The sequence below is a fragment of the Struthio camelus genome, chromosome 6 (genome assembly GCF_040807025.1).
Source record: "Struthio camelus isolate bStrCam1 chromosome 6, bStrCam1.hap1, whole genome shotgun sequence".
In the NCBI taxonomy this organism is placed as follows: domain Eukaryota; kingdom Metazoa; phylum Chordata; class Aves; order Struthioniformes; family Struthionidae; genus Struthio; species Struthio camelus.
Genome location: NC_090947.1, coordinates 12,406,302 through 12,429,606, shown reverse-complemented (window position 1 = coordinate 12,429,606; position 23,305 = coordinate 12,406,302). Strand labels below are relative to the sequence as shown.

At 35.2% G+C, this 23,305-nt stretch overlaps 1 protein-coding gene across 2 annotated transcripts in view; it reads right to left on the bottom strand.

Moving 5' to 3' along the window:
* The window catches only part of DNAH7 (dynein axonemal heavy chain 7), a 121,640-nt gene that overhangs the window by 50,949 nt on the left and 47,386 nt on the right, over positions 1-23,305 (bottom strand). For both annotated transcript variants that reach the window (XM_068948272.1, XM_068948273.1), the window contains 12 exons: positions 22,565-22,663; positions 18,836-19,084; positions 14,243-14,392; positions 12,980-13,162; positions 11,955-12,131; positions 11,489-11,620; positions 10,599-10,823; positions 8,625-8,822; positions 7,491-7,646; positions 4,760-4,928; positions 1,982-2,108; positions 835-1,054 (listed from right to left, as the gene is read on the bottom strand). In XM_068948272.1, the coding sequence (XP_068804373.1) occupies positions 835-1,054; positions 1,982-2,108; positions 4,760-4,928; positions 7,491-7,646; positions 8,625-8,822; positions 10,599-10,823; positions 11,489-11,620; positions 11,955-12,131; positions 12,980-13,162; positions 14,243-14,392; positions 18,836-19,084; positions 22,565-22,663 (2,085 nt within the window). The remainder of the gene's footprint in view (positions 1-834; positions 1,055-1,981; positions 2,109-4,759; positions 4,929-7,490; positions 7,647-8,624; positions 8,823-10,598; positions 10,824-11,488; positions 11,621-11,954; positions 12,132-12,979; positions 13,163-14,242; positions 14,393-18,835; positions 19,085-22,564; positions 22,664-23,305) is intronic.

The following is a 23,305-nucleotide window of genomic DNA, read 5'->3' as shown; positions in this document are numbered from 1 at the left end:
AACAGAGTGCTTGGGAAGGCTGAACAGCCTTCATCTTTATAGAACCATAAGAATCTTAGAAAGACATCTTCAGGAGTTACTTTTGTTCCTTTCTTTAGGTGATCCTGCTTTGGGAAAGGAGGATGGACGGCATCATCACTAATGATCCCTTCTATGGGGACTTTATGTTGATTTGATTCTGTGACCTGCATTCCTGCTTTATAAACTACAACTAAATATTTTAAAAAGCAACAGTTGTCACTGACTTTGCTTTCTTTTAATTTGGGCGGATTTTGTGCTTTTTTCTTCTTATTTCCAAAAGGGATCATTCAATTGCACTCACCTTGTTTGTCTATTTTATTATGTCTGAAAGACAGTATTTGCTGAAGACAGAAAACTCAAGAGTTTCTTCTAAAGGGGATCCAGAAAGAAAAAAGAAAGTGGGGACCAAAATTTAGATGTCTTTTATTTCCAGTGACCATGGACTACTTGCTACTCTTCTCACCATTGATTTGTTGCTTAGGAGGAGGAAGAGAAGAAACAGAAAGGACTGTGCAGTCATTCAGAGCAGCAGAGACTAAATAATTACGTAAAAATGAAGGAAGTGACAATCAGTTTCTCTAAGATATGATTCATACCTTGAAAAAGTCTGATTTTCTCTACCTGCACACTATCCATAATTAAAATCTTACTTCATAAAACAAAATCCTTTCTCACGAATGTGATACAAATTCATAGTTATTAGCTAATAGAAAATTATAGTGCAAAAATACTCATACAACAGCCCTGAGAAAAAATCTGGACCACCTTCTTATTTATAAAAAGAATATAATTTCTTGGTTTTAGTTGATTTACCTCATGAACCCAGAGACGCTTTATCATTCCTACAGATTCAGTTGTTTCAGGCCTTGACAGGCAAACACCTTGAATAACATGCGAAAAATCGCGGAGGTTGAACAAATAGTGAGATTTGGCTGGGGTAGGAAGCAGATTCTTCATGGCTTCTTTATACATAGACATAGTTCCATTAATCAATTGTGGCGTCAGTTCTACATATTCTGATGGAAAGCTATAACTGGTAAGTTTAAAAAGTGGTAAGAACAGAATGATTCTCTCAATTTCATCATATTAATATGTGAACAAACAAATAATATACAAGAACATTGAGTTACTTCTGAGCCCATGCCAGTTTTTAAGTTCTGTGATTATACTTCCTCATAGACAGTTTTACAATTCTTAGTTCTCTTACTGGATTAACAGATTAACTCAGTCTGTGCAGCAAGCCTAGTAACTGTGAGACTTGCTGACAAGTTTGCCAGAGTAAGATAACTGATTCTACCATTTTTTTTCCCCTTTTTCTTCATTTTTATTACTAACAACAACAATGGGGGAGACAGGACAAACAGCCCTTGCTCTCTTCTGCGATATCTCTCCCTCAAAGTTTAAGAAACGGTCAAAGTGAAAACCTGGTCTAGAAACAGAATATGACAATCTTTTGGGACTTACCAGTCAGAATGGATAGAATAAGGGAATCTGAAGCAACAAAACTAAAAATTCCTAATAACAGAATTAAAACGTATGCAGTGGTGAAAGGCCAAAACAAGAAATCAGTTCCTACAGCCTTCTCAAACCACAGGAAACCTAAAAGCACTTTCCAATTGTATTCTTAGAATAATGACTAATGAAATTGTACTTTTATTTATTATACATCAAAGAATGCTGTTACAGAAATATCTCAACTAATTGAAGTAGCCTTAACTAATCTAAGGCTTTGTTAGAAACTTCAGAACAAAAACTTCTCCATGGGAGGGTTTTTTTTTTTTTTTTTTTTTTTTTGAAAACGGGCCCTGGTTTTATGAAGTAATGAACACCTCAAAAGGCATAAGATACCACAGATGTTCATTTCTTCTCAGCAGGGACCTACAAATGTGTCTTGGAGACTTCCTACCAGCATAATTAAAATGCTGACTTTGATTTTTCCAAATATATAAAAGTCACTTACCATGTAGTCAGATGCCAGTCTAAGATTCTAGAAAAGATTGTGTACATGGATTCATCGTCAAACTCATTAATAGTAACTGTATTGAAGTGTCGCAAGAATCGTGGCGTTACTGGGTTTCGACCACCACCTAAAAATGAGAAAGCATAAATACTGCAAATAATAGAAAAATTTAGAATAAAACACTAAAGCCTAGCAATTTTTTTCCACTATTCATCTCTAATACAGCCATCAGGCTCACGTACGCTAATCATAGCCCTAATGAATGCAATGAGACAGAAAAAAAAATTCAGTACTCAGCGTGAATCTGTTCACCTGTAAACAACAGCAGTCTGTAACATACAGATTGAAACGGTCAAGATTACATATATAGAGACAGTTGACACTATTTTAACTATGCTTTTGGCATAGAAGAAAATTTTTTATCATAAACTCTAAACCTATGTTCTTAATTTTCAAAGCATCCCATGAAAGAAGTCTATACAACTAATGCTGCGTACTTTATTCAATTTAATTTAAATTTAAATCTCAGTTCTAAAGTAGCAGTTTTTATGACTAGATTGTGATTTGGACAATGAATCTATGTATGGAAATAAGGGGAAGAAAACTGTATAAATTTACTGAATACTAGCTCCTTGTTTTGGGAATCCAGGGATAAGCTGCTACACAGCACATTCAACTTTCTTATAGGAGCAAATTGGCAAGAAGTAGCTGAGAAGTGGGCAAGCTTCCATTCCTGACATTGGGAGCACAGTTAAAGGCAAATCCACAGGAGACAGATCCACCAGCATAAAACTTGGCAAGCTAGGCTGAAATAAATAAGCCCTTCTAAGACACATGACTCAGGAGCCTGCACTAATGCAACTGGGACTTAGTTTCCTGGAGCTGTCTCACATTCAGTCAGTTAAGATCGCAAGCAAAACTAGTGATTCTCTAAACTTAACTATGCATACATTGCTAGAATCTGCTGAGGAGTCTCAATATTTCATGCTAAATAGACCACGGGACAGTTATTTATCTTACTTCCTCCTACCCCAACTAAAATCGTCTCTTGGACGCAGTACTTCACAACGCATTTTGAAGTTTACACATGCACTGATGGCAAAATTACACAAGCTATTAGGATAAAAATATGTATTCTACCCAAAAGATAAGGCTTTTCAAATAGAAATTTTAAACGTAACTTTAACAAAATAGCTTTAAAAGAATAAATACTGCTTCAGTAGCATTATATACATGAAGCAGAAGGCTTCAGATTTTCATTTCTGTATTCAGAGAAGAATTTAACTAAACACAGGCTGGACAGGAGGATATAATTCTGTGAGTTCCAGAAGCAGCTTCCTGTATAAAGCTACTAAAATAAATTCTTCAGCCTGAAGCTGAATTGTAATTTTTGACACAAACAGTTAGGAACACTAACCTGTTCATTTGATTAGTCCTTTTTATATCATTCAACCAAAAGAGTACTGGAACAAACCTGGCTACAGATTTCTCCAGAGAAAGAAAATTCTACCCATTTTCAAAGTAATACAGTCAGTTCTACATTATCATCCTGAGAGAGGAATGTAGCATGAAGGTAGGCTTTATAGCAAAAGTGCCTCCAAGATTTGGCCAATTCCAGCATATAAAAGACCTGTGCAATTAAGTTACACCAGAAGCTAGTACACTTCATGACTTTACCTCAGCTTTAGGAAAAGTAAGGATGGCTTAAAGATTATCACAGTTTCCTTCCGCTCAGTTATTCCACAGACTTAGATATAGTGCTTCGAATTGCATATGAACGCTGCCTTTAATTTAAAATGATTGTAAGAAGCAATTTTGCTTCTTTAGGAAGCCACACAGGTGGATAAATGATGGGCCCCTATCCTAAACACTGTTATGCATCACTGCTAAAAACACAAAGGTACGTATCAGCAGAGGACAGTCACTGGCAACAGCACGTGTGGGGGTGTGTGTGGCTGTGCGGCAGAGGCAGTTTAAAAACATTTCTATAAAAGAAATGGAGAAAAGACAGGGAAGCTCAAGGGTAAAATGGAAGGAAAACACCAGTCAGCCTGATTAAACACTGTAAATCTTATGCTCAGAACAGCTTTGACAAACTTGTTAAGTGGTTTGTCAGAGACAGGGCTTTGAACAATTCTGTTGAAAGAAATCCTGCTACACGAGTCTTGCTGCAGTGAAGGCAATTGAATGTATAAATTCCTTAAAAACAAACAGCATATCAAAGAAACACTAATTCCTCCTTTTAACTGTTAAAAATGTAAAAAACTCAACTCTTAAGTAAATATGCAGCTCAAAAATGGTAGCAATAGAGTAAATCAATACTTATCTCTATCTATATATTATCAGGATATACATAGCCTATCAGAAATATAATTACCTCTTTATGTCATATAGTTTACTTCATTTTTTTGTCAAATAAAGGCAAGGTTTATCTGCTTAAAAACTCCACTTGGCACCATTTAAGAAAAGCTTAAAAGAAGAATAAAACTGACTGAAGACCAACAGAGGGTCTCATTAGATGAAAAGAATTTCAAAAATACTGTGTAAACAAATTCTTGCCTTCCTACAAGGCAGCCTCACTTACTGACAGTCTTGGGTAGCTTCTTTGCTGCCCCTCAATCACTCTGCCTTTCCTCCTGTTCATGTTTCCTACAAGCAATGGGTTCCTTGAATCCTATCCCTTCCTACAAACACTCACGCTATAAAATTATGCATCAATAAGCATTCAGGTTTGGAAACCAAAGAAACAGGAAAAAGCATGTAATACACATCTTTTACCTGGGGGTCCCATGGCACATATGATCTGAATATCCACAAGTTTAATCACTGAGGAGTCTTTAAGGTCATACCAATTCCAGTGATCTAACCACTGACGTAGTAATTCAACAGGGGGTTGAGCACCATAGACCTCTCGTGCAGGCATATTAACATCATCTACAAATATAACCTGAAAAGGAAAACATAAAGGATTATTTATTTAACTGAATATATGTCATAATTTGGCTTGATTCCAAAAACACTGCACATCAGTTCACTCCCACTGAAATGACTGCAAGTAACATACATAAGTACATGTTTTTGAAAAGTGGTCCTACTGCTGAGTTTAATAATAACTAAACACATTTATTTTATCTCCTTTCTTCTCACTCTCTAAATGATACAGAGCAGAAATTTGGTCAAAATGAAAATGGGTTATATGGTGGGCCTCGTAACCTATTTAGCCTGTTAAGTTGGGCAACATACTGAGATGGCTTTGAAGAGGGTTATTGGTCAACATAGATTAAGACAAAAATCCATTTCAGGAGTATCTTCACTTTTTTTAAGAATAGTCTTAAGAAGAATCTTAAAATAATGGCTCTTTGAGAGGAATAACCTCAAAACACCATCTTTAAGTGGTACTTCTGTCTGGAACTTCTAATAAAAATGTATTTTGCTCTTCATAATGAGCAATTATTAAATAATAGCTAGGAAATACTGAAAATAAGAAAACACAAACATACTGAGGTCATATTACATAGTCAGCAAATACAGCAGCAGACAATTTTAACAGTGCTTTTGAAAGTGCTACTGTAAATCACTGTTCAAAAAATAAAAGTCTACGGCAATCCTAAAAGTAGCATTTTTAAAATGAACACACCTTCCACAGCAATTTAAACATAACAATTTAATCTCCTGCTCAAAGTTGAGCTCTCAACACTGATATCAGATCAGGTTGCACAGGACTTTATCTGTCAGATCTTGAAAACCTCCACAGACAGAGATTCCACAGCCTCTCTGGTCTCCTCTTTGCTTATTTACCCTCACAGCGACTTTTTTTTCTTATATTCAGTCAGAACTTCCCTTGTTTGCATTTATGTTTATTTGCTCTCATTTTCCTGTTGGGCAAACCAGTGAGGAACTTGGCTTTGTCTTCTTGTCAGTACTGGAAGGCTGCTATTAGGTCCTCCTAAAGCCTTCTTTTCTCCAGGTTTCGCAAAGCTTGTGCTCCTGTTCCCTGACCGTCTTGGTGGCCCTCTGCTGAACCTGCTTGAACTATCAACATCCTTCCTGTCCTGTCGGGTCCAAAACTGAATGCAGTATTCCACTCTAACAAGCACTGAGTAAAAAGAAACGATCTCTTTCCTTGAACAACTGAGCTTTGGATTTCCTAACAGCATCCATGCATGCCTAGCCAAAGTTTCTGTACTTCTCTCTTATAGCCTGTCCTCACCTTCCCCTCCTGTATGTGTCCTTTTTGAACTGGATTAACAGTTCCTTTTTCAGCTAAGCCAGTCTCCTGATACATCTACTTGTTTTCTTGAGTGTCAAGATGGACTGTTCCTGTGCTCGGAGGAGGTGGTCAGTAAGGATCTGCCAGCTCTCCTGAACTCCTTTGCCCTTCAGAAGTGCCTCCCACAGGATCTTGTCTACCAGTTCCCGGAATAAGCCAAAGTCTACTTTCCTGAAGTCCAAGGTTTCTGCTCTGCTACTTGCCTTCCTCGCTCCCCTCAGGATCTTGAACTCTTGTTATTTCATGATTGCTACAGACTTGCTTCATAAGGCTGCCACTGCCCTTACATCCCTGAGCAAGTTCTTCTTTGCACACGAGCAGCATATCTAGGAGACCATCAAGCCTTTTTGGCCCATTTAACAGCTCTTAAGAAGCTGTGCTCAATGCCCCACAAAAATGACCTAGACTGCTTGTGTATGGCTGCGTTGCCCTTCCAGCAGATGTCAGTGAAGTAACACATCTGTGATGTGGAGACTTCCATGAGTTGATTGTGGAAGGTTTTGTCCACTTCCTCACCCTGACCAGGTGGTCCGTAACAAACTCACACCATGAACTCACCTTATTGGTAGCTGGCGGGCTCACCACACCTAGTTAACTTGGTGGTGGCTTGGATGCAGGCTGCATCCACTCCTACCTTATTCTTTCCCTTCATCCGAAGAATCAAGGAGAATGCCACCTGAGCTCCGATGTCCTTCACCTTTGCCCTCAGAGCTCTGTAGTCCTTCTCGGTTTATGCAAGGTCTCCCTTCACAGTTCACTGGTGCCCACGTAGATGGGCAACAAGGGGTAATAGTATGAGGGCTGAACAAGCTTCAGTAGTCTCTCCACAATATACTAGATCCAGGCCTCCAACAGCGACAAACTTTCCATGATTTCACTTCCAAATTTCTATAAAACTCGGAAACCAAAATACTGCAAAAAGCTATGCTGGCAGCAACCTGCTTGCCCATACAGGAGACTCAAGGATAAGATCACCAAATTTGGAGGGGGAAGTATGGTAATACTGTTCACAGTTATTCATCTCATTTTCTTCTGTTGACTAAAATAAGGAATATTACTAAGGGAAGGGGGAAGAAGGGAAACATGAGGCTCTAAATTAGGAGAATTAAATCTTCAACTGTTTATTTCAAAGTAAATATCCTTCCTTAATATCACTTGTGATCACAGTTGAGAAAATAATACATACTTATTTGCATTCACACACTTATTTATGTACATAAATATACATATATGAGTTACCATTCTTTTCCCAAGAGGAGGTCCAAAAACTCTTTTTCTCCTTTTATCCAGCTTTGACATGATAATATTCTGTGTCTGAGCTGCTGTAGTTTGTGCTGAAAAGTTAATGAGTAGTGGCTTGTAGACTTCTTTATTCAAATTATTTAAAAGAAAATTCTGGAAGGATTGGGAAAAGAAGATAGTTGAAGTACATCTGTAGATAACACAAATTCTATAACACTGCAGGAAACGTAAAAATATCTGTTTAGGTTGATTGCCATCATTGTTATTACTATTTTATCATTTTAGATGAAATTTATCTCTAACAGAATTCTTTAATAATGATATTTCATCAGATAAACCAATTCTCTTGGATAAGTCAAAACATAATAATCTTAATTTGTCAGAGAAAAATTTCTACCTCCCAATATAGATATGGTCACATTTTCTCAAAAAAATCTGCCCAGTATATTATATAAATTTAGCAGTTGTTGTTTTTCATTGTAATGACCAGACAGAGCTAACTGGTTATCTGAAGAAAACTGCCTGAAAAGATCTTGTCTAGCCCATTTCCCTCACCACTATAGTCATATCCTATAAACAATCCTGACAAAATTCTTGTTCTTTCCTGTTTACTGATACATGCAATTGCTACAGTAGCATCTGACTACAAAACGCTATTATCCCTTTCTGAATTTTTCAGCAGTAGTAGCAGCTCACATTTCTGCTGCTTCTAACTCTAGAGAATGTATGCATTTTCCTGTTTTGAGCAATTCTGATTGGATGCCTTATTAAATGGTTTAATCCCTTGTGTATTGGTTTCTCTGTAAACGATCCCAAGTATACATTGTGTATAATCACAATATAAAGTAAATCAATACAGGAACGAGACTGAAGAGTCCTGTGTCAGTTATAGTAGGTTCTCTTTAAGAAGTGAGTTTGGAAGTATACAGCAAAACCAAAACCAAACCTTGACCTTTTGCTATTCAACTGCATTTTTCAGTTGCATAGCAACTAAAAACTAATGTGACCCATAAATTTACTTCATAATATCCAACAATCAATATCTCATTTTGCTTTTATAAACAATTTTATCAGATTATTCCTCATCTTACACTTTTAACAAGCTACAACATTAGTATTAAAAGTACCTACAGTAATATAGGTGCTCTTTCCAGTTCCTGTTGGCCCCACAAATATAGAAGGCTTTTGATGCACTGTCAACAATTCCATCAATGCCATGTATCGAACAGTATCCAAAGTTGGTACAATTATTTCATTAAACACCGTATCTCGTGGTATAGGAGGAGCTGACTTTAGTGTTTCCACCCAGGGTTCCCAAATTCCTGCTCCCTATTTTAATTTATATGAAAGTCAAATATTTACAATAAATAGTAAAACCAATGCAGAATCAATGCAAACAGCAAAAATGAAGTTCTGTGACATAATAGATGGTGTTTATCAACCAATTTTTAAAAGTATTAAAAACTAAATCTCATAGATCTGGTTCAGAAATATAAACTGAAATATATTTAACTTTATGCAAAGCAGTATTTTAAATTCAAAGGATAAGGAACATAGTGCCTGTGCCCCAAGTGTGCAATGACTGAAAGGCAAGAAGTTTGCTTAATCTTTTACGTCCATACACATAGAACGTACATAGCAGGAAAACACATATAAGTATACCTGTACCATATGAATACATAAATAAAATAGGAAGTTGCTGTATAAATTTATCACTAAAAAAAGCACTACTGTCCTTGTCACAGACTCTCCTCATTCATAATACCTCCAAACTATGGAATGTGGAGACAGATCAATTTTAGCACTGCAGCTCCATAGCAAAGCTTTCTCTTCTAGTTCAACCTATTAGAGGAGTTTTTAGAAGATGCAGAAACTCTCTAGCAATTGATTATTAGCATAAGGAGGAAAAAAAAAGTTAATAGCCTTAAAACAACTGTATGTCCCATCCTATCCCAAAAACTTATGCCTTGACATAGAAGCCATAAAATTTCTAGGGACTGCTCCCTCCTCAAGGCTGTCTTAGAGGGGCCATCTTCCCAGCTCTGAGCAGAAAATCCTTTCTGCTGGCAGAACATGGTTGTATGGATTACGATTAGAAGACATAAAGGCTTTACTGATGATTGAAATCTCAGCCACTTTCCTTGGCAAGATGCATGAATCACGCATGAGCCAAAATCTAGACAAATGTAATTCCCATTGTACCGCAACAGGACTTTACAGGAATAATCACAGAATCACAGAATCGTTTAGGTTGGAAGGGACCTCTGGAGATCATCTAGTCCAACCTCCCTGCTCAAGCAGGGTCACCTAGAGCATATTGCCCAGGATCACATCCAGACGGCTTTTGAATATCTCCAGCGAAGGAGACTCCACCACCTCTCTGGGCAACCTGTTCCAATGCTCTGTCACCCTCACAGTGAAGAAGTTTTTTCTCAGGTTCAGGTTCATAAGAAGAAGTTTTTTCTCAGGTTCATAATAAATTCAGACTGCCCAGATCTGCTGCAGATTTAAGTAGGAGCACAATGTAAAATTGCCCAACAGTTTCAGGATAGGATGAAGGTTTTTGCATTCTCAATTTTTGCTTGCTCATAAACAGCATCAAAAAAAGGGTGTTTATTTTATCTTGGAGTCTCTGGAGCATACTAGACTCATTGTGTGAAGTTTTCTTCTTCATTGGGGGAGTTGTATGTCACATTCATCCCAGGGAAAAGGAGCGGAGGAGAAGAAGCACAGAAGTAATGAAAGGGGCATGGTCTGAAACATATTAAGTGCTTCCTCAACCCAAGAAAATAATTGAAACGAGAATAAAATAATCTTGCAAGAAAACAAGAAAAAAAATAGAACAAAATAACTGGTTAAGATTTTCTGCCCACTTGTTCTATCACAACAAGCAAATATTCTGGTGGCCAAAAAAACAGGCCTTCTTACTACAATTCACAGCCAGAACACTAGACCATCACTAGCTGGCAAGGAGGGATATACTGTCTATTTACTGATAAAAGAAGCCAGCAGCAGAAATAAATCTACAATAGCAATATACATCCTGTACCATTCATAAAAGATTACTTCAAAATAGGGATCCACATCTTATTTTGCAATCCTCACCTTTTTGACAAACCGATAATCATAAATTGTTCCTTCTGTTGGAAAAGGGACTGTGAAAGCCTTTGAAGGTTGTTGATCAGTACTGCTCAACAATTTATATCTTTCTCTTGTCTCCTCACTAATCGGTCCACTAAGCATTTCTCGCAGAACTTTGTCAAATTTCAGTCTATCATCCTCCTTACAGCTAGCTCCAATAGACCATATCAGTGAAAATATGAAAATACCCTAGAGTTGCAGAAAAAAGAAACGTATCTTTAGCAGCTGTATACTACAAAGTTCTTATTCACTGAAGTCAAAGAAATCTCTGCTACCAATTAGAAATGAACTACACTGGACCAACTTGTTCTTATATATAAACCATGGCACCACCTTGATGGTAATAGAAAACAGCATTTACATTAATTGCCAGCATCTTTTCATCTTTGGTGTGCAGTAAAATGCTTGACTTGCTCCATGCGGAACCCTTATTTTGAGAAGGCTCAAGCATAGTCTGCTGTTTATTCCAAAACACTTATCTATTTGTTATGCAAAGGCCTACCCCACGCAGTGCTGGATGTGTTCATTAACAGGGCAGGCTTTCCTTGGATTCTAATCTTTATGTAGCATTGAATTAAGTAGGAATGAACTGAGATACCAGAAACTGGAGAATCGTTTAAAATTTTCTTTAGGCGGTTGTATAAAATTCATTAAGCCTGTACGAAGAACTCAAGCACAAAAGACTCAACTATGTATCAATCAAAAGTAGCTCTTTGGTAGGTAATGGATTTTTCTCAATGGTCATTACAAAACATTTGTCCTAACGACCAAATATAGGTTTACTTTCTCGTGAATTCTATTCCAGTAAAGCCGATTTGGAACTCTCTGTTCTGTATGTTAAACATACTGCCTACCTCAAGCCAAGAGTAAATGTCATAGTCACTCATAGCTTTAATTTTGGCTTCATCAGCAAATTCATCCATCATGCAGTCCATCAGATTCATTAGTGATCGAACTAAGTTTGTATCTGAAGTAGGAGATAATTCCTGAAAAGAAAGAAGGAATTTTCTCAAATGCAGGGCAATTTTATTCACTGAAAAGAAGTTGCTGCATAGTGGGTGTTTGTTTTGTTTTTGTTTATTTACTAATTATGAAGATAACAAAAAACTTGTAGGATAAACATGCCTGAGATAAGTTTTAATGTGCTTCTAAATGTAAGTCAATTATACAAACAGAAAGCTTGCTCATAGCCTTCATCTAAACAGCTGTGCATAAAAATAAAAAATATAAATTATTATGGTCCCATTAAAAAGATTTGTTCCTTTGGCATGTGGGAATGAAAATAATTTATGGCTGTCAGAAAAGCTCTCCTTATCCTACCTTTGTGCATTTCCTAACAAACTCGAGAGAAAGCGGAGCCATTCTGTCAAACAGGCCTATTATAAATTCTTTATGCGCAGAGTTGACTCCTGGATGCATTATATTCAGCCAAGACATCATTAACGGTCTCCAGCCTAACATGTGGGGTTCCATATAGACCATACCACACCTTGAAACCTAAAAATAAAACAAAAAACAGGTGTGCATTACCTTATACAAGCCCCAATTTTTTTCCCTGTTTAAAAGAAACTAAAATAACATTCAGTGTTATAACATACAGCTTCTGGGACTATTAGAAGCTGGCGTAAATTGTACCAAACTGGATATAAAAATGCATTTGTCAGAGTGTGGTTCTGTGAGCCCTGAGACACATAAAATTCAAACCTAGCTTTATTTTTGAGCCAACAGGAGAACTAATGACAAAGACGGAAGATTTTCTTCTTGAATAGAAGACCCCAACTAGAATTAGTTCCCAACTTTAACAGCATCACAAATAATAAATTGGCTACCACACTTAACTTTTAATTATTATTCCAGTTCTAAGTCAAAATTCCTTCCTCATATTTTGTCCTGTTTATACTATTATCAGAAGCTCTACTCATCTTCTGCATTTCATAAAGTACCATCAGAAAAAATAGGTGTGATAAGAGATAGCCAGGGCCAGAAATCCAGCAACTGCTGATTTTAGCAGAATTTGTCTGGGAGATTAAAGATTCACACAGGAATGGTTTTGTTTTTCCTGTTGGACACTTATAAGGACCTGACTCCCTTTTCAGAAAGTAACAGTAAAAGGGTTTTCTGGGGAATATATGCAATTTCTCACAACATATTGCTGGGATTTTTCATAATCTTACAAACAAAAAAACAATATACAATGTTATTTTAAAAATATATCAAAGAAACACAAGCTTATACTTAATATTCCTACTTAAGTATATTTTTAAAACACTAGAAGAGCAAATCTTCACAGTATATCTGAATAACAAATTAGATTTGTAATTGGTCTTTCAAAGACAGGTACTTACAGTAGCAGGAGAAGCAACTTCTAAATCCATTGGTTCAAAAATAAGGCTCATTTGCTGTGACATCTGGATGATCTCTCCACTCATAAGGCACAACTTTTTGTTATCATCAAGCACGGTATTCATATTCTCAATCCATACTGCGTCCACTGGTCCATCAAAAATCAGCCATTTCCTGTCTGGGGTCTGGTTTGCAGAAAATATTTTTAAACAGACATTTATATTTTACTATTTTGGATCTAAAATTATTTTCCACAAACAATAACTGAAAATATTTTAAGTACAGAGTTGTACTCAGCAGCAGTTTCTGAAAACGACCACAATCTATATTCACAATCTAGTTTTACTACTTTAAAGCATATACTGTAGTTAACTTCAAAAGGTTAATAATATCTTTGACTAGAGTCTTTCCCTTATATTTGTAGAGCGGTACATCAGTCAAACTGCAAGTTAAGTTTTAAATTTAAATATTCTGACTTAGACAAACTGGACTCTTAATACAACAAATTGCTACTCATGATTAGTACTTACTGGATACTTACCATGGAAGTCAATAGGACTAATTTCAGGAATACGGTATTACTAAAACTATATACAGAATGAGTTTGGTATTCTACAACATAAGCAAAGAATTACAGGTATTCCTCATATTTCTTATAGGAAAATACAAAGCAGTTGTGCAGTCCTGCAAATGCTATTAGTGATCATGAACTTTACACTGATCAGTTCATAACAGTATCATGTTATTAGCATGTTTAAGTTTATAGGGGGATCAGAATTTGATACTGCAATCACCAGCAAAAACTGAGGTATCTGTGGGATAGATGCAACTTTCATCATATACAGTGAAAAAGTTTCGGTGGACTTTAACAGAAGTTCAACCACAAGCTACAGTCAGACAGCAGTTTCTTCTAAAATAAATGGCAAAATTGCTATATGCATAAACAGTGCAGATTTGGGCCAAAAATCAGAGGAAATAAGGAAGAAGTATATGGTAGAAGGATTAAATATTTATTTATAACATACGCAAATAAAATCATATTTTTTCTTGCATAAGGGCTTATGAAACACAAATAATAATTCACCAGCATCCAAGAAGTACATTACGAAGGAGCATGAGAGAACAAAGCCAAATTGCAGTCTCTGCATTCAAATGATTAGTCCTACAAATCTTACAATTGCTGTGCATACAACATGCCGTTGAACTCTTAAATGTAGGCATTGAAAAGTCAGTTCTCAAAATGCTCTAATCCTGTTGGTACTCACTGGAGAAGAGGCAAATTCTCTGAAGCTCACTGCTAGGATGCCATCTGACCATTCATGTGAGACTGGATCAAACTGTCCATACAGCTGACCCATTGTTATAGATTTGGGATTTAAAACAGTGATCTGAACCTTGTTTTCTTCCATCAGCCCCTAAGAACACAGAAGTGATGTAATCTGTTAATACTGAATATGCAATTTATTATGCCATGTGTTTTACTTTGAATTTTACAGCTCTAGATCATTAAATCTTCAAAAAAATTTCATTAGGTGAGAGCTTGAAAGACATCACATATTATACTGTAAAGATAGTTGAAAAATGTCTAAAGAAAATTATCCCATCTTTATCATAGGTAACTGGAAGTCTAATTTTAATACTGAATAGTGGCTTGAAAAATGAAAAAAAAATTTTTTTTTTTTAAATGTTTGTGAACAGGACATTAGGCCTGTCAAGAGCCCCAAGTTCTATGCCCACACTTACAGGGACGACAAGAGGCAAAACCCTTTGTATCTTCAACCTATTTTTCCCGTGCTTAACGCACGGGAATAAATATGACTGTCACGGTAAATTTTTGAGGTTGACACCAAAACATTACATTAGCAAAAAAGATTTTTATTACTTCAACCACAGAAAGATATCTAATTTTACTTTTTGATTAACATAAACTGATTCTTTTCTTCTCTCGTGACCAAAACACATTTAACATTGCACACAATAGAGATGAGGTGGGTGAAAACCACTGTTCTACAGGAATGAATTACAAAGAAAACAGACAAATTCCATACACTCATTTGAATATCAACTTACTATAGCCTCATAATAAAAGAAAGGTTCCTGATTTATGGGAAAAAAAAAATCTCTCTCTTTCCTAAAGCAGCCCTATTGTTTACAAACAAGAAGTGTGGAATTAGGAGTTCAGCATCACACATGCCTGTTTTAACTGACTTCCTCCCACAGATATATGTATCTTCTTTGATTACATTTCCTCTGTGAAATATAAAATTCAAGATTTTTTATTATGCTATTTCAAAGGAGAAACAATTATTTACATAAAAATTCGTGATTACTACTCCTTTTTCTCCCAGATTGTATTGAGGTATAGTTCCTTCTAACATACTTTTTTATTTCACCAAAGTGAATATTCAGAAAGGAAATGTGATATTTAAAGCAATGGGAAAACAGAAAGTAACTCCTTTGAAATAATTATCACCTATGTGAACAGTAAAATGTTCACAAAAGGACAAAAACGTAGTTAAAAAATTTTTTTCAATAAAGCAGTTTTGACATGGTTGCCTAGTTACAAAATTAAACTGCTAAAACGACAAAAATATAGATTAACAGTCTTCAAGATTTGGAAGTACATTACAATTTTCTTCCATGTTGTTTCTGTTAGCAGCTTCTAACCTCATTCATCACAAATCTTTTCTTCTCATTTTATTCATCACAAAAGTCCCTTACTTATAACATTCAAATATAGTAGCAGTACGGCTGCTGGAGTTCCCACAACTAAACACTGATCATCAGTTCAGATCAATGAGAAGATTTTTTCAAGAAGGTAGAAATCCTCCAAGAACTAACTGTTCTCATAAAGAAAATGAAATTGTGTTGACTAGTCCTACCCCAGCTCTTTTAAGAAAAAGCAAACAAACAAACCAAAACACGCCAACAGGTATGTCGGCCATTTAATTAATCATTACAGTTAACTGAGGAGAAGAGCTAACAGGAAGAAAATTATCAGGTAAAAATTTGTCACTCTACCACATAACTTCTTCCCTTAACAAACAGAAGTGGGATGGAGTAGGCAGTGATTCACAGAATTAAAAGGAAAAGCAGAAATATTGTTGTTGTTATTATTGTTATTATTACTACAGTAGAGTGACAGGCAGGAGCATAATTTTTCCTACACACCCCAAGCAAAAACTTCGTAATTTATCTATCATATAGGAAGTAAACAAATAACAGCTTTTTATAAAGGATCATAAAAATAGAGTTCTGTTTCATGGCAATACCAATTAGAAAGTCTTAACGATCTAATCTGCATGAAAATACATGTGCCTGCCTAAGGCACTAAGGAAATTAAACAATTTTTCTAAGGTGTTTGGTTGTATGTTTCCAGCCAGCCAGTCAGCAGAAACTCAGTGTCCTGAAGAACATTTACGCTTCATGGTTAATACTATATTGGTCTGGAGGTGACAGCATTGTGCATACCAAGGGATAGACTTTAACGCAGAGAGCGTTTGGAAAACCCTAATAAATAAATTAAATTTGATCAGTTTAGTAAAAAAAAAAAAATAATAATAATAATCCTAATTTAATTCTTCCTGGATAATAGAATACATTCATGAGGTCAACAGAGGCCCACTGACTTACATCTCCCCTCTAACATCCAGACTATTAGGTAGGTTACCCTGTTTCCATGATTTGCTTGTTGGAAAGTATTTTGTTCCAGACCTCCTGAAAATAAAAAGTTATTTGCCAAAAAAGAAAGAAACGGGTAAAGATATAGCTTACAATAAGCCTTGAAGACAACATATTTGTTGCTAGGCAGTAGATATATGCTCTGCAAAGAAGGAAAACGCAATAAAATGAGATTATGAATGTTCAGCAGTCCAGTGATTACGTCACTCAGTAGTCCTAGTTTACTCAGCAGCTTAGACACAGCTTTTGTTTTCTTTCTCAGTAGTTTGGACAATCTTGAAAATCTTTGAAAATATTTTTTGACAATTATAGAAAACGATGATCCACATTGCTATTTCCTTGAGAAAGGAAGCGAAAGATCTGAAAGTCACTGGTTGCTTAATACTAATTTTCATTTCAGTGCGAATGTAACACAAGGAATCAAACGAAGAATAAGCAACCTGCAGTGATGTTTAGATCATTAACTTACTCTGAGAAATCACGAATCTTAATTCAGAAATTGCCACATGAGAAGTTAACTATGGCATTTAATCCCACTTTGGTTACTGACAGAAGTAATTGGTCATTTGAAACACAGGTGAGAATAGTTAGCTGAAGAGGAAATCTTTCATCCACATAAAGCTTTATATTTTAAGATTCTTCTTGCCTGTCACCCCCTTTGGAAAGCTTGCACTTCAGAATTTTTTTGCTTCACTCTTACTCAACCCCGAGGTTATGTAAAAGACAATGAAAATTTATGACATTATTAAAATGTCTAGAAGCAAACAGAATAACTACCTCATTGAATTAAAAGGAAATACTGCTGCTAGGCTCCACTGTTCAGTTTTCTGGATTTTTTTTCTTCCTTATCATGCTCTGCTGGTGGTGGCTAAGAGAGATTTTTTGCTAAGAAGGGGTATTTAACAAGAGAGGAGGACTAAAAGGAATCAATACATAACTGTGTATCCCCAGGAGTAAATGTTACCTAGACTGTATGTCCAGTGTCAACCAATAGGAATGTTTATAATAAAAGGAGAGAAAGAAAAAGAATGAATTTTCTCAAAAGGAGGACCAAACATTTATTCCCTTTTGACTCAGAGTGTTTCAACTTCAGCCAAAGAGCTCATTGGTATAAGAGTTCAAACAGTGAAGAGTATTGAGATACAAGCTTCAGAAGCATGAAAGGTTATTGAAAGTTGGCATGAGAAACTTCTGCCCTTTAAGGTCAACATCTGACTCAGAGGCCTTGAAACCACAACTGTCGATAGACATACTGAAGAGATTTTTATGAAGTAATGTGCAGAGAAAGCTTTTGTCTTGCTTTAATAATTGAGAAGTAAGATTTATATCTGTGTTCCCGTACACTTTGGATGTGCCTCTTGCCAGCACAAAAGAGACATCCGTGTTGCCCATCACTGACTAGTAGCTAGTCATCTCAGAAGTCTCAGATCCCAAACACCTCATCTCAGAAACACCTACAGTGCCCCACTTTGATGGACTGAATTTGGGAAGGATTTAGCATAGCTACATTACTGGACAACTTAAATGTTCCACAGGTAACAGGTATTACCCATTTGCCATATATGATGCGAGAAGCTATTTCACAGAACAGATTTTGGATTTCCTTCCCTATCCAAAAACTACCAGAAAAACTGAAATACTTATTGATACCCTGGTTTCAAGCATAGTCAAAATCTGAGACTATTTTGTTTCTGGGTTTACATGGGTTTAGTCAAAACGTTATTATATTTCTATCAGGAATACCTTCAAAGCTTTGTGTTAACTTATAAAGCAGATCTATTGTTTTGTGTAATTCTTCTAAACTGAATAATCTCTGTTAAAAGAGAGTTCAGTAGCTCTCATTTGAATAAGGAAATTATTGCAGAAAATCAGTATAAAGCTTTACTCTAAAATTTTAAGTAGCTAATTCACTCCTTGTCCAATCCTATGAAAGAGTTTACAGAAAACTGCATGTACAGAAACTCATACAATGTTCTGTGTATCTTTAAAATCGGGTCATCTTGTCATATATAAGTTTGGAAGTACAGCTTCTCAATCAAACTCTTTATGGTTTCTCCTTAAATTTCTAAGCCCTTTAGAGCAGATTGCGTTCTGTATAAATACTAAAATATTATTAGAATGTATCTTTTTTTTGAAAATAGATTTGATCAGAAAAATTTATAAAAATATTTAGTTACCTTCTCACATATGTCCCCCAGTGCTCCTGCTAGAACTCGATACGCACATGTTTTTCCCCCAAATGGCTCTCCAACTATCATAAAGCCATGACGTACAATCATCATCTCATATATCTGTAGGATCTTCATAGCGAATACGTCAGTCATTTGCAGATTCATAGCATCACAGTTTGTTTTGATGGCTTCCAATAAGTCACTGTAGTCTGGTTTTGGTAGCTTCACACCAGGAAATAAATCAGAGGTAATACCCTATATCCAAAGAATGAATTAGAAAGAATACTTAACATTTTCAGAGGCATTTGGTTTGAAACTCATGCAGCCAAATCTTTGTCCTTTAACACTAGGTAGACTAATATATATTTTGATTTAAATAAAGTATTTACGAATTTCAGAAGTCATCCTTGTCTGAGCCAAAGTTCTGACTTTGTAATTTATTACTGGTATTTATTTCATGTATTTTAATCATTTTACCCATGCACCTAGAAAAGGAATTTGCTATCTAAGCATATGTTTTCCTGATAAACGTTAGCTTTTATCATACTAATTTATAAAACTTACAATTTGAAAATCAAGAAAAGCTCTACCCTTCCCCTTCAATAACTGAAAATTATTACAGGAAATCTAAATTTAAAAGTAAAATTTTTGCTTACAAGAAAATAAGAAAGATACAGAACAAATTGAGGATGTGAACAATCAAAAAAAAGAATCTCTGGACTATCATTTCATTAAGATAGACCTGCAGTATCAACTCTGAAAGTAAATCTTAGTGAAAGAACACTCAAAATAAAACATATTATTTAGAAATGACAATGACAGCAAATATCGGTGAACTTAGAACTATTCTGATATCAGCCACTTATCAGGCATTATTTTGACATATTTCCTGTTACCACATACTTTAGTTTCCTTTTACTACTCTTTCCAGTCAATGAGCATATCACATCCTGGCCTTTTAAATAATGTATATGAATAACATTCTGTGCTAGCAGGGGCATGTTTTCCAGCTGAGCATGACTAAATCATGGCTTTCCAATGTAAACAATTGCATTTTCCAAGCAGAAATATCAAGCTGCCTTCAAGGTGAGCAGCTCTTCTCTGAAGTACATTTGATGCAAATATCCATTTGTCATTCATCTTCAGCACTTTTCCTCCACACCCTCCAGTTAAAGAATTATACTCTTGTGCTTGAGTATGGCCTTTCTGTGCATACTAGGTTTTATAACAAAGATAATGAGGGCAAAAAAATATATATTTATGATTTCCTACTTAAAAAATGGGTGGCATAAAATGCTATTTCTTTTTTCATTATTTGTATTATGAGTATTATGGGTGAATATCATATTAAAAAAAAAACCAGTTAGTATCACAGTACAAACAATTGTCCCTCAGGGTAAAACTTTCTTTTTCTCCACAACAGAGTAGGATCAATGTTATAAACAGATCTATTAATGGAGCACAACAACTTTATAAAAGGTCCAATGCAATATACTACTGGAGGCTGTTAGTATTAAAGCAAAATATTTTTTAAGTGTAAAAAAGCAAGACAAAAATCTGGACTACCTTTAAATAATTTTAAACAAAGTGAGGCTTCACAGCTTTGAATAAAACAGGACAGATTAAGCATGTATAATTTGCATGCTCCAACAGAAACGCTTAAGATTTACTGTGCATCTCAAGTCAGGTACAAATACATGAGTACATTGACAACCTGAACAACAGAGGGGAAAAAAAAACAAAATAAAAAGGAATGAGTGAGGAAGTCTGTGTTTTCATCATCTCTCCCAAGCCTAATATAAAAACTGAGGAAGTAAATGAATATTTGTTTGAAATATTTCTCACAATAAGGATGAAAATAATTCTTAGAATCATATTTAAAATTTAAAATTGCATGACTACTGCTGAATCTAAGGCTTATTAGAATTCTTTCTGTATTTGATAAGAACTTCAAACAAAGCTACTTTATTTCAGAACTAACAGTTTAGGCTATTATAATTCCTATAAACTCTTGGCCAAACTTATTGCTGATCCTTAAAAACTATACAATAAATAACTAATTACAGTGACACTGTGATGTCATGCTCATCTGTTAGGGTTTTTTCCTTGTAATACACATTCCTTCTGTATCAACATTATCATCTATTTTCATTCTGTTTATGAGCCTTACACCCCTTAGACTTCTTTTTTTGTTTACAAGTCATCAGTGTGATGCTTCATATCTTCAGTTTCTAAAATTTTTGCTATTTTAGGGATAGGCCAACAAGCAAAATGTATTAGTATGTGCAAGGCTATTTCATACGTAAAATGACATACATGTGTCACTCTATGCAAGTGAAAAACGTACAGGTATTATTTCATAAATACACTTAATTTAATTAAGTGTATTGATCTCCTGAGTTAATTTTTATGTGCTAACTAAATTATATACATTGTTTTTCTCACTCTTAAAGACTGAAATTTAGGGGAAAAAGCAAAGATGCTTCAATTTGCTCAGACAGCTTCTACAAGTTTATTTGTATTACTTCAGAGCTTATGAAAATATGAAATGTCCCTTCACAGTCATGAGTCATTTCAGGAAAAGATTTGTAATTTAGGCATAGCTTTAGTTAGATTAGGGTAACACTGTCCAGAGACATATGTTTGGTTCCTAAATCATTACTTTTTCATATTCCTTTGGATGAGCCAATTACCTTTTCTGTGCTTCAGATTTCTAATGCTTTTTCTTAAAATTCCTAATGAAAAGAGGTTTTATATAACTTTCAGGCCTTCATGATTGTTCTCTTTTAGAAATTCCCTCATTTTATTTCATTATAAAATTACACAAAAATAAGTATTGTGCACTGAAAATATAACTGCAACTAATATGACTACAAGAGCGTACTTTTACTATCCAAAATGCATTTTTTTCCATGCTGTGAGTATGCACATGAATTCCCATGGCTTTATACGAAGAACATTTTTTTTCCATATAAGATCTTTCCACTAAAGCTGAGAGAAAATGCACATGAAGGGCAATGCTTTCAATTTCCAAACATCTATATACACTAGCCTAGACCCTTTTTTTTCTTTTTTTTTTTTAAATCAGGGCACAGAAAGCTCAGAGCTACCAACAAGATTTCAAACTTTTCCTAATAAAGTTGACAGCTCACCTTTGTGTTGGGCATGTCTGGTTCAATCAGAGGTATATTAAACATACCTATATTCTTGTATCAGATTTGAAGTTCAATCCAAATTGCATAAATTAGGACATAGATTGACTGTGGTTAGTAAATCATGGGAGCAAGCTACAGACGATGATCTCCAGCTCAGTCCTGTACTGAGATCAACTCAGGACAAAAATGAATGAGAGCAACTTAGTCTAGTTACTGTTTTGCACATGCTGTAAATGAAAATCCAAGTTTTCTCTTATAAAAAGGAAGACTCCTGGAACTGATTTCACAGGAATATTAATAAGGCACTCTGAAATCCTGAATACAGGATACTTAAAAATAGTATGTTATCATTTCAAGCGTAAGACTTGTCAGAAACTTTAACTGATCCACACTATCACAACCCAAATGCTAGATGTATCTGCTAGGAAGGAACAGTTAACACCAGCTTTTAAAATAACTACAGGCTAAATTTTAAAAATTCTTTTGGAGCATTTTTCTGATAAATCTGTTGTATAATAGTTGCATCAATTAGTATTTATAATCGTCTTTTTACACTACAAAAAATCCTTGTATTTCCTACCTCAAAAAGTGGCAAATCATGAGACAAGAATTTAGGCAGGTTGACATCTATAATGGATCTAAGTAGCAAAATTTCTTCATCTTCCAATGGATATTTCAGCTAAAAAAAGACACAAAATAGCGTTCGTTATTTTTTAAAGTTTCAGAAAACAAATGTTAAATTTGCCTATTCTCCAGAACAGTTCCTACTGTGCACCTGTGTAGTTTTTTTGGCAGGTTCAAGTCCACTGAAAATAACATATGTTCTGGATGTATGTTTACATATTCATATATTCACTTTATGCTTAATGATAGTTGCTGCTATAAACCTGATACGACATTTCCCCTGAACTGTTGAATTCTTGCTGTGATATGTTGCTTTTCTTCTAAAGGAGGATAATTTTCCCTACTTTGAGGTACAGTTTCAGCCTTCGGTAAAGCGGAAATTCTAAAAGATTATGTACAGATAGCTCTCCCATGTAACAAAAAAATTAAAAGAAATATATCTTTTTGCCACAGCACTTAGCTTATTTATTGTTTTGCTTCTAGGGTTGTAGGTAAAAAGATTGGAACAGAAGAGAATTATCAATTTTAATAGTCTACCTAAGTAAAAAAGTTAATAAAAACAGACAGCTTAATTATCCTAATAAAATGTACTCACTCATCCACTACACAAAGCAGAACAAAACACTACATTCTAGGCAGTCTTCCTTAAAGATAAAATAGAGATCAGAGGCACATATGGCAGATATTAGATAAAGTG